At 43.0% G+C, this 12618-nt stretch overlaps 2 protein-coding genes across 4 annotated transcripts in view; one reads left to right on the top strand and one right to left on the bottom strand.

Annotated features, from left to right (window-relative positions):
- INSYN2A (inhibitory synaptic factor 2A) overlaps positions 1 to 10686 on the top strand; it is a 40188-nt gene extending 29502 nt beyond the window's left edge. The window contains 2 exon segments of the mRNA XM_042863550.1: positions 2882 to 2953; positions 10654 to 10686. Coding sequence (XP_042719484.1) covers positions 2882 to 2953; positions 10654 to 10686 — 105 coding nt within the window.
- DOCK1 (dedicator of cytokinesis 1) overlaps positions 1 to 12618 on the bottom strand; it is a 273200-nt gene that overhangs the window by 170682 nt on the left and 89900 nt on the right. The gene's annotated exons all lie outside the window — the stretch shown is intronic.

Raw genomic sequence — 12618 nt, 5'->3', positions numbered from 1 at the left:
TTGTTACCCAGCCCAGCAGCACAGTGCAGGAATAGCAGAGCGGTGCAGAGCAGGAGGCCGTTAGGCTCTGAAACAGCTAATTACCTGTATATTAAAGGGTACTTTGCAGGCTTACAAAGAGGAATTAAAATGTCCCAACTGACATCTAATGAAAAAAACTGGCACCCTACGCAGCATGTTTATGTCTTTATCTATAAAGAGGCATTCAGACAACAGTGCTGTATTCCTCTGAAGGCGATTATTAACTACCATTTATGTCCTCGGTAAATAAAGGCTTTCAACAGCTTATCTGTAAACTTGAGGTGTTGTGTCCTTGCTAAGAGTTTTTAGTATTTGATCAATAGCTTGAAAAAATAATTGTACAAGTCCAAGTTTAATGCTGCAGTGACAACCTGAATGTCTGCCTCCAAATAATCAAAGCGGAACTGCAAAACAGAAATGACTTCACCCCTGAGAGCACAAAAAAGTACAAGCAAATGCAAAGCAGTGCTGCTTTATCCCCCATATGGAATGGTACCTCGCAGAGAGTTCTACTTGCAGTTCTTTTGCCAGCTTGCCTTTGTAGTTGTGTTAAAATTTAGCAGTGCAGTTAATTTCAGTGCATTCCTCCAGATAAAAATTATTTCCAAGGGCACATTATTACTTGGTATCAGGTTTTAAATCCAGCACGGTCCCAGTGCTCGTAAAACAGGTGTGGAAACAAAAACAAAACCACCAACAATTAGAACAGCAAGAACTCTACCTTGCATTTTTCTTTCACGGGGAAAAAAAAAAGAAGTCTGTCTTACAGAAGCAGCAGATTCGCCCTATTAACTGCTGCCTGCAGTAGTGCTGTGTTGAGCAGCTCCATCCCCATGGCAGAGCGCCCTGCCGTGACAACGTCCCACCCCATTTACACATCCCAGTGCTCCCAATGGCCGGAGCAGTGCCTTCCTGGGCAGACGAGCCTGATCTAAGCCAATGCCACATCCACTCTCTGCCTTCAAGGTCACACCGATACGTTTCTTCTCGCTTAAAAACATCTTTTATATAAAATATGCAAGTAACCTAATGAACTTTAAAAACAATATAAAATTCAAACCTTTAACATAATAAGAGTTGGTAGTTTTCCTAGAAAGGACAACAAAGCCATACAAAGGCAGTGTGCTCACCGAGATAAATCATCAGGAGTCAGTTACCAAAAAATAGCCAACAACTGCATTTCCACGTTAGGGACGAGCACATGCCTTGCCACTTGTTTTCCATTAATATTTTACATTCTAGAGGTCTGGTATTTTGTCACATGAAAATTAAATCAACTCTTTTGCAAATGCTGCAGTTTTTGTTATTGCTGCTGTGTGAGGGAAGCACAGACGAGGTCCTGCTGTCCCCTCTGTGCTGCAAAGCCAATGTGGAACTGACTGACGTCAGCTGATGGGATGATGTGGCCCCCAGAAGGTGGTGAGGCAGGGGAACAGGTTGCCCAAGGAGGCTGTGGATGCCCCATCCCTGCAGGCATTCAAGGCCAGGCTGGATGTGGCTCTGGGCAGCCTGGGCTGCTGGTTGGCGACCTGCACATAGCAGGGGTTGGAACTGGATGAGCACTGTGCTCCTTTTCAACCCAGGCCATTCTGTGACTCTGTGATTCTATGATTCTGTGACTTAATTTTCATTTTAAAATCATCCTCACGCAAGGACATTTGCGTGGTTATGCAGGCTATTTTCTTCTTTGTAATTTCATACATTTATTTTAATGAAATTCCTGCCCATGTACAGAAAAGCATTTCTATGCCACAGGCTTTTTTTTTCCTTCCAAACTGACCACACCAGAGAGAACGCGCCTGTAAGTTAAGAGCATTAGCAAGCTTCAGACTGAGCTGTGACAACAGATAGATACAGGCCAGGTGAGAAAAGGAAACAGTATTCAAATGGTATTTTCTTCTCACAGAACCACAACATGTCTTTAGACCCAAAGGACAAAATGACTAAGTACATTTTTCCACTATTATGCTCCTTAGAATCAAAGAACCATAGAATGGCCTGGGTTGAAAAGGACATCAATGCTCATCCGGTTCCAATCCCCTGCTATGTGAAGGGTCACCAACCAGCAGACCAGGCTGCCCAGAGCCACATCCAGCCTGGGTATCAGCCATCTCTTTCAGAACCCTAGGATGGATATCACCTGGCCCCATGGACTTACATACATTCCATTTCAAGACGACTCAGACTTGTTCCACTGTTACAGTGGGACAGAAATCACTGCCTACAGCCTCACCTAGAGACTGAAGGTCCTGGCAGACGTGGGAAGCCTGACCACTTGTGAAGACCGAGGCACAGCACTCATTGAGTACCTCAGCTTCTCTATGCCTGAGGAAGCCAGCTCCCCATTACCTTTCGTCAGAGGGGAAACACTCTCCTTGGTCTGTCTCCTCCTTCCTGTGTACCTACAGAACCCTTTCTTGCTATCTTTCACATCCCCTCACAAGTTCAGCTCCATCTGCACCGTGGCTAGGATCACCAGTAAGGAGGTGAAGCCGTATGTATTTGGGAAGAGAAGAAAGCCACACAGCAGCATCACATCTGCTGTGTCCATTTGCAGTGAGGGTTCAGCATGTGGCACACAGAGGCTTTAGCTAAAAAGAGCACTCAACTGGATTTCCTTTTGTATTCCATCAATATACAAAAAATATAACAAATGAATCTTTTTCCAACAATCAATCGCTTGTTGTCCAAAATAATCACCACCCCCAGCAAAGATGAATATTATCATCCCATTAAGTATTACAGATAAAAAAAATAATCATCATCAATTCCTGAAGTTCTCATTTCTACAAAAAGCACTCATTGAGGGCAAAAATCTGTTAAATGACATTTGAATGACCTGGTGTTCTTATCGTTGCAGGCTTTCATATCGGACCGGTCAAGACACGGCCAACTGCGACACGTGCAGGAACAGCGCGTGTATCATCTACAGGTGGGTCACAATCCTCCCATCCCACTTCGTACTGAATGAGAGGTAATGATTTATTCATTAGTGCAATATCAAATGTCAGCCTTGATTCAGTTGTTGGGATTCTATTTGTTTTTTTGCCATTGTTTTGTTTCCATGTATACAATACAGAAAAAAAAACAGCTCAACAAACAGAAAATAAATTCACCCTCAGTTATTTAAATTCAACAAATAACTGTCTAAAATGTTCAGATCAGAGCTGCAGATTACTATGGTCAGTAGCACTGCTGCAGATCTTGGGTGTGAAGCACCGCAAGTCACAAGCCTCATTTTCACATAGCTACAAATCCTTAGAATTTTCTATTCAACAACTCAACATAAATTGACTTTTATAGCAGTAAGCACTGGACTGGGGAAGCAATTCCAAGAGATTTTATAGCAAACATAACCACATACACATTCAATCCAGGCAGTTTAACCAGTGAGATGATGTTACTACCCAGGCTTTTACATGCTTCCACATTTATAGTGCAGGAATTTTATCCCATTGGCCAATACCCAACATGAACTGCAGCTGTAAGTTCTTTACATCAGACATCCTCAGTCTTCATGCAACACACACAGACCTGTTGCATGCATACAGACTCATTCTGAAGGTGTATGATCCGTTACATGAACACAGGTCTGTTTGTTACTGTCAAACCAATAAGCAATTACAAACAGCTCAAAGCTGAAAGGCTTTATAAAGATTGTTTATACCTGCTGGAATTTCCTGTCTGTAGCTGCTAGAATTTCTTCTGCAGAAGGAAATGCTTGGAGTTCACTCACTGGAAATAGATCAGGTGCAAAGGTAAAAGGACACGTTTCATTTAGCTCTAAAGCAGAGGTTCCCCTCCTCAAGTTTATCAGCCAAGAGGCTTTTTTTGCCATGTATTTATGTAAGGAAGGAATGTAAGGCAGATAATCAGTGGGCATGACATGAAGCCACCAGGAGTCTGATGATGTGTTTCATACTGACAGCTTAATTGCCCTCCTCCATTACAGAGAGGCTTAAAGAAAAGCAACTGCATATTTACATGTGTCGCAGGTAAGACGAAAACAAATGCAACTCAGATTATCATTTCAGCAGGGATTTCTTCTCTTTGTTACACAAAGGGATAAAACGTTCTGAAAATGTATTTCTTTCTGAAATACATCAGGAAAGTATTTAAGAAAATTAGGCAGTACAGTACAAAAGGAAATCCATAAAGATGGCTATTAACTACAGATAACAAACTAAAATGAATGCACTTCTGCTGACCAGGTCTGAAAAACCTGCATGTTTCTCCACTAGGTCTCTGATTTAGCCAGATCTGCACCTATTTGTGCATTAGCTCCTAGCTTCCTAGCAGTGAAGGTAAAAAGGATGGAGAACTTCAACTCCACCTTTTCTCCTTGCTGACTAACTTGCAAAGAGATAGATGCTGTTCAGTGCAGGGGAAGGAACCAATTGATTTATTTATCCTTTACAGCAGTACTTAGGAGCATGTCAATACTAAAGGCCAACCCTGCCTCTCTGCTTGCTCATCCCCAGCAATTTCTTTCTCAAGACAGACTGGGAAATTGCAGCAGAGCACGCTGCCATCAGAGATGCTCTTTTTGTCTCGTTACCTAAAACCCAAATCCAATCTGAATTATTATTTTAAGGTCTCAATTTCGAGTCAGCAGAATTTAAATTAAGCAACTTCCCAGTTTTTACCTCTTACATTCACTGCAAACAATGGAAGTGTTTCCTTGCATACACATAACAGCATTTCCCACCAGAACAGCCACTTGGACTGCAGCTATCCATGCTGGGCATTTGCCTACAGCAGCGTTTCCAGGGGAAGTTCTAGCAAAACTCAGCTCAGCTCTTTGTCAGAGTAGGAGAATACATGCTGCAGGCAAGAAGTCTAAATGCAGAAGACGGTGCAAAACAGGGGAACTATGAGAAGCCTGAATTACTCTGACAAGATAAGTAGTCAGAAGGGATAGAAGAGAAATCCTCTGATAAAACTACCGCTAAGACAGATTGCCTTGTACGATCCTCTTCTCCACCACGAGTCACACTGCAGTGCTGGAACCTCTGAGAGAAATGAAGGCTTTCACACAGTCACAGAACCAGAGAGGCTGGAAGGGAGCTCTGAAGACCCCCCAGTCCAACCCCTGCTTATGCAGCTTCCCCACAGCAGGTCACACAGCTAGGCATCCAGGTGGGTATGGAATACCTCCACAGCAGGAGACCCCAGCACCTCTCTGGGCAGCTCTCAGTGCTTGCGTTGTACCTGCTGCCCTTTGTCCAGTTGCTGGGGCCCACCAACAGGAGCCTGGCTCCATCTACTAGCCTCCCACTCATTAGGTATTAATAAGCAGTCATTATATTAGTTATTTAAAAATAATGATTTCAAACAGTAAAAACAAGCAAACGTTGTTCAGTGTTAATCCACGTGAAACATCACCCTACTCCATTAGGATCAACGTCCCCTAACCAGAGATCACGGATCAGTTTCAAAATCGTCCATCATTTACAAACTAAAGAGAAAATTCAATAAAAACAAAAAAATCTGCACGTGTCTTTCACAAACTAATACAGATTCAGCACTAATATTTCTAAAAACAGACGAGTCTTGTTAGGGTATGCTGTCAGCACAAAGCCAACTGAAATACGAGCACAGCCTGAGCAACAAGCTGTTTCTCAGCATTTAATTTTGTCTTTGACATTGCATGGCAAGCTCCAGCTATTCAGCTGAAAACATTATGAGAGCACTCTCAGTACACCATTACAGGTTAAAATCATGGCTACGTACGTCAGGGAGGCAGCACAGCAACCCATGGAAGCCATTCTCGTGAAGATGTTAGATACACTGATAATTAGGAAAATATATAAAGGTGGCATGCAAAGTAAGACAAGTAGACATAAATTCCTAAGATATTATCACTAGAGTAAAATCAGGTACCTACCCACATTTCCTACCTATCCTACCCACATTAACAAATCTGTGCTCTTTCTCACAGAATTCTTATCTCTAGACTGTACGATCCTTAGTTGAAAGATGGATCTTAATGGCTTGCCAGCACTGACAATGTTTTGGATCCTGGGCATTTGTAATATTTAGGTTAAAATAGGAAGGTTTTAAAGAGATTGTTTAAAAGTGTATTAAGCTAATTTTCAAGTTATTAGTGCTTATCTGGGTCCTGTTCTTCCAAGATGCAGCATGCACTAATTCCATGTCATCCTATTAATGCAGCTGGAAGGAGACACAATGATACTCCTTAATTCCTGTTTCACCTAGCAATGCAAAGAGTTAAGCTGCTCTACAAATGCTTGTAGGATCTGGGCTTTAACACTGCAAACTAGGTAGTAACAAGGTAAACAGAGGCAATGCCAACTATAATGAAGAAGGTTTGGGTTGAATAGAGAGGAAAAGGTTTGCCCCTTGAAGGGGAAAGCAGAGGACCAACTGCCCAGAGCCTGGGCAAGCTCCATCCTTGGTGCTTTCAAGAGGTGACTGGATAAAGGCCCCAAGCAACACAGCCCTGAATCTGGGCTATTCTGATTCTGCAGTCTTACAAGTAAGCAACACATCAGATTGTTAGTATCTAGTATCTTAAAATGATGCATATTAATAACGTGTGACTACGTTAAAAAAGAAAGCCCATCCAAATTCCTGAGCTTGTTGCTACATATCCTCCCACGTCCCGTATGTTTAAAACCAAGTGGTTATGACTCCTCAAACTGTTTTCAATCCCATATACTGCAACAGAATTAGAAAAAGCTCACTCTAACTGCCAGCGTGCAAAAAATAAACATGCTCATTAACGTATATTCTCAAATCATTAAAAAAAAAAATTAACGAAGCCAAAAACAGAAAATCCAGCACACCAATCCCTAGTGCACAGTGCTAAGATTCAGAAAATGGGATTAACTGTAAAGAAAAGTCTGAGGGAGCTGGCCGTGTTGTGGGCATGCCTGGAGCAAACCTGCCTGCCTGGGCGCAGCTGGGAAGGGCTCTGCATCGCTTCCTTTATCCTGCGGTGGGCCCTGGGTAGGGAGACAGCCCTGACACCTCTGGAAAGCACTGCATGTAACCCACGTGCACCATACGTGGCTGAGCAGCTGTTGAGGATACGTGGTGTTCAAACCCTGCACTGAAAAGCTCTCTGAGTTTATCCTGGAGAACTCGGCATTACAGGATTGAGTCCCCACTGCTTTCAGAACGCACAGCTTCCGCTTCACGAACCGAAAGCAGAGGCTGGGGGACACTGAGCCCAAAGCAAAAACAAACACAGAAACCCCACAGAGGTTCCTGCTGACTACAATTCTGAAATTAACATCACGGAATGAAAATAATTTTCAAGGCAACGCCGCCTCACTCGCTGCAAACCAAACTCGCACAGCAAGGGAACGATGCTTCCTATGGACAGAGCAGACCCTGACTCACGTTTCTGCCGGGCTTCGCTGCACGCACACACTGTGCAGTAAATAACATCAGGGCCCAGGAAACAGGAAAGAACAGAAATAAAAAAGAATGCGATCACGCATTGGGTTCTGCCTGCACGTATCAGTCATGAGCAGAACACAGGACTGGAGAAGCAGACGTGGGGTCCTGTGCTCAGGGGTTCAGTCAGGCACACGCTGACAGCATCCTCAGCTGCAACTGCAGCAATGCTTTTGATCAGTGCTGGATCAGAACTGGCTCACTGTGACAGAATCTCAGAGATTTTAATTACAAAGTTCTCGCCTGTGTTTAATGACACAATTCTCAGAGGTCTGCTGTTTGATTTCCTTTGGCCAAATTTCCATGGGATTGACACATATACGCACACACTGATTCACATGAAAATGCCACGATTCTGTTACAAACCCTGTGAATATATGGTGGCTCTCAGGAAAAAAAAGAAGAAAAAAAACACACAGAAAAACAGAATTTTTCTTATCACAGACAAAACAATGCTGTCTATAGGCGCTCAGAAAAACCAAAAGAGCCCATCTGTGCAAGGTGCTGCACAAAGGGAAAACCTCAGATAGGCACTGAGAATGGAGACGAACTGGACAACGCTGCTAAGTGAATGCATAGCATGCCACAGGTGCATATTTGTGACACCAGAACCATTTCTCATATTCAGATTCATCTCTTGTTGTTGTAGGGTTTATTCATAATCGCCAATCTAACTACTGAAAAATACACTCTGTCATCTCAATATGGAGAAGCACTTCCAAAGCCAACAACCTCCATAGTGCATAAAGACAGAAGAGCATACATATGGCCCTCACTAATTCAGTTGATGGAGTTACCATGAGGACACTTGAAGAGATGAAAACAATTTGAAAGTGGAAAGAGCCACGTGGCACAGAGAGCATCTCAGGGAAAGGTCATTTCGAGAGGAAACCTACAGTTACTTGGGATATAAAAATACCACTAAGCAGAGTGAAGCTGTCAGAGCTGTGACAGGTGACACAAACTAGTTCATGAAAGCAAGAACTGGAAGGATGGGGGAACAGTCTGTAGGGAATATCCAGCCCTATGTAACAACAACACAGAGGTCACACAAATACGTAACGCTTGCTGAGTTTAATAGCATTCCATATGTTTGATAGAATGTTAAAACCAAATGTGAAATCAGCAACAGCTGAGTTAGGGAGAGATGAAAAGCCACAGAGTAAGGAGGCTTTGGTCTTATTTCTGCAGCACCAACAGTATGCTCACATCCCAAGCTCACAAGCAAACAAATCGTTTGCCTCAAAGGAATGGTTGCATTAGAACACCTACAAAGCTAAATAAATTGATCCTGATAGACAACAATTCTTACACAGCTGCAAAAGCTGGGATAATACAGTTTTCTTTCATTCTCTTTCTGCTTCTCAGAAAAAAAGATTTTATTTTGATGTAAATTGATGAAGAAAAAAAAAAACAGCCTTCAATGAGCTGCAAATAGAGAGCGATGCAGCAGAGAATTTGTCTGGACCAGAACTAAGAGTTCTCCCCCTCAAGTCTGCCTCCAATAGAAATCAATTCTGAAAAAGTTACTCTGCTCCAAAAGTTGTGGGGCTTTTGTTTGCTGCGCTGTTGGCTTCCTTAGAGTGATGTATTTCTCACCCTGATTTTGAGCAGCTCTTCAGAGACTTTCCCAGCTGAATGCAAGAATAACATTTTGAACTGACCTCTACCAATGCCAGAATCTATTTCATCCGAGATTCTTTCACTGCATTACTGAGAGCATTGATGTGCTGGGCTGTTTACAATGGATTGATGAATCTTCCCACAAAATTCATACCAGTTATCTAACCAAGAGCTTTTTGCAAGCTAAACTGGAAAAACGAACGTGTTCTTAAGTTGAAGGCTGCACTGTTCCTGCATTAGCAAGGATGAACAGCAGATTCAGTGGTCTTAGAACTGCCCTTGTAGTAGCAGGATATCCAACACTGTGACTTACTGCAAATTCAGTACGTGCAGATGCTGCTCTAATGTGCGTATGCTCAAAACAAATGTTCATTTTAAAATAACAAGCAACATGCAGGGAAGAAAGAAATTAAAGTCTCTGTTCCTAACATGCCATCAATGTCACTGTTTCCTAAATTTACCCTTCAACACCCAGCTGCAGTGTAATGTCCAAGGCAGGATGAAAAGAGTCACCGTAGGGCTCAGCCAGAGACTGACATACAAATGCAACTGAAACTGTGGCATTTCACGGTATAGGAAAGAAAGTAGCCTAGATTTGGCCATCAGACAGAAGTAAAGTTTTACTGAAGTTCATATTGTGCCTCGTTTAATTAGCTGAACTTGAATCTCTAGCTCTCTCTATTGAAATAAGAGTTATAATTTCATCTTTATGACATTTCTTAATTGCTAGTAGGATTTTGTAGTCGAGAGCGCTTAGAATTCAGAAGGAGTAGCCTGGATCTTAAGTACATTTTGAATCCAAGCTTAGGATGAAAGGAGTGTTTCCCTTATTTCTATGTTTAATAGCAAATCAAAAAAATGAGTACACACTAGCTATTACTGAAATGGGTTCATCCTATCAGCTAAATAAAGATAGCCATCCATAGATGTTTCTGCCCCAGCACTCACTCACAGCAGGGGCTCAGTAGGTTTTTTGTCACCATCCTTCCTACAGGGCTATCAGCATAAGGAGAAGGCTTGCAGTGTATGGGAGAACTAAGTTCTTAATGTCCCAATTTATCATAGAGAAGTACATAACTATGATAGACTCATAGTTAGGAGTCAATTTGGTGAAATTAACTCATGGTAAAGCTTGAAACAAACAAGCCACAGTCAACAAAATGCCAGGACAGCCTCTTTGTCTATGGGTTTTATCAAAAGAAAGTTCTCCTCACCTATGGAGGAGGAGCAGCACGAGCAGGAGGCACACAGCCAGGAGAGCAGAGCCCAGGAGCAGCAACAGAGCCCTCCTGCACAGGGAGGATGAGAACAAGGAGCACCACCTTCCCTCACCACACAGCCAGCATCCTCACTGCCCTCCTCCACAGGAAGAAGGCATCAGGATCCTATTTACCAGCATCTCCCCACGCCTCGTCTTTCTCCCTCCAGTCTCACGTTTAAGAATTGCTGCAGCAGTTGAAGTGTTTATTTTGTATTTGATTTTAATAAATTAAGCCTTTCCATAGCGTTGTCAGATGTTGCTTTAATTGAAATAGCACTGCCATCATAACGCAGTAGCTGATTGCCTTTTCTTCTCATTTTTAGTGTGGAACTGGATTTCAAGCAGCAAGAAGATAAACTACAGCCAGTTTTGAGAAAACTTCATCCTATTGAGGAAACTCAGGTTGCACCTTTGCCTTATTCTCAGGAGAGCTACTCCTCAACTCCCAAGCAAAAATCCAAAACTGAATCAAAAAAGCATGGAAGATGGAAACTCTGGTTCCTTTAACCAAGTCCATTAGCTGTGGAGTTCAAGGCCTTCTCTGAAGTATATTTGGAGTTCTGTCAATCATCTCCACGGGATCTCGGTGCGTTGCTCCGTGCCACCGGCCCGTGCTGCTCTGACTACTGGCAGCGTTCAGTTCTCACCATATGTACCAAAAAGGCCTTTGTACCTACAAACTCGTGTTCAGAAGCAAGGGGTGATGTGACACCTCGTCAGCTTTTATTTGCGGTTCACCAATGTGGGATGTAAAACCTGAATTGGAATTTATACAAAGATGGAAAGGAAAACTTATTCCCTCCCCCTCCCTTAGATCTGAGAGCATCGCATTCTGACCTGTTAAGTCGTAGGCGGTCATCCTGTACACAGCTAAATATCACTCTTGTGTTAAAGCCTTTTGGGGGTTTGGTTTATCGTCTTTAAATAACGAGGGGGGAAAAAAGAAAAAGCAAGCAAGCCTTATGTATGCAGCGATCTTCAGTTTTACAAATCCATGTTGATTGGGGAGTGCAGTTTTCAGCACATCTATCCTGGACAAAGCACAATTTTTCATGTGGTCCAAGACCATGAATACTCTCCGAGATGTGACTATATGTGTATTTGCCTTCATGTGTTGTAGACTTCAGCCAAGCTCTCACGTTTTGACAATGCACCATCAGTTCTAATTTAGCTGTGTCCCCACCACCAGGCAAACAAGGCTGCTGCCTGTCACCAGCAGGTGGGCAGTGAGAAATGTCCCAGGTCAGGACAGGCCTTAACCACAGCAAGCTGACAGGGTCAAGGCTACAGAACAATAAGCCGTCCTAAATCTCACTTTTAATCTCTTGCTGCCCCAAAGCTCTAAACGACACATTCTGGCACAGAAAAAAAGACAACAATCTGAAAAACACAAAATGAACAATAAAAAGTTCTACGGCTTGCTGGCACTTGCCATGATTTAGTATCCTTTTCTAAGGCAGACTTTGGAAAACCTCTACATTACTGCAGAAGGCACCATAAATTTTATAGCACTCATTATGCTGTGAAACCTGTCAGGAAGGAGGCAGCAATTTTAGAAGCTGTTTATTTACCAAGCTTCTCAGATGGGTTTCTCAGCCAACACGTTACAATTTATACCCATATCTATTAATTGTACTAACTGACCAGCACTCTCCTAGGGAGGAAATGTTTGATTATTTTTCCTTTTTATTTCTTCTTTTTACGTTGCTCTGAATTATAAACTGAAAATGTTTCCTTCATGTACTTGTTGCTGTCATTAAGCTCATATCTAGAATGACCACATCTCACACTGGAAGTGGATAGGGACAGGGAATGCTGCTGTGTTGGGTCTCTTTTAAGAAGTCATAGAATCATAGAATCACCAAGGTTGGAAAAGACCTAAAAGCTCATCCAGTCCAACCGTTTGCCTATTACCAATAGCTCCCACTAAACCACGTCCCTCAACACAACATCCAGCCTTTCCTTGAACACCCCCAGGCTCAGTGACTCCACCACCTCCCTGGGCATCCATTCCAGTGCCTGACCACCCTTTCTGAAAAGTAATACTTCCTCATGTCCAGCCTGAATCTCCCCTGTCGTAGCTTGAAACCATTCCCCCTGGTCCTATCACTAATGACACGAGAGAAGAGGCCGACCCCCAGCTCACTACAACCTCCCTTCAGGAAGTTATAGAGAGCAATGAGGTCTCCCCTGAGCTCCTCTTCTCCAGGCTGAACATTCCCAGCTCCTTCAGCCTCTCCTCATATGGCCTGTGTTCCAGACCCCTCACCAGCTTTGTTGCCCTCCTT

Source organism: Lagopus leucura, unplaced genomic scaffold, assembly GCF_019238085.1.
Source record: "Lagopus leucura isolate 7727_CA_CO unplaced genomic scaffold, USGS_WTPT01 Super-Scaffold_741, whole genome shotgun sequence".
Taxonomy (NCBI): Eukaryota; Metazoa; Chordata; class Aves; order Galliformes; family Phasianidae; genus Lagopus; species Lagopus leucura.
This window is presented reverse-complemented; position numbering and strand designations above follow the sequence as displayed.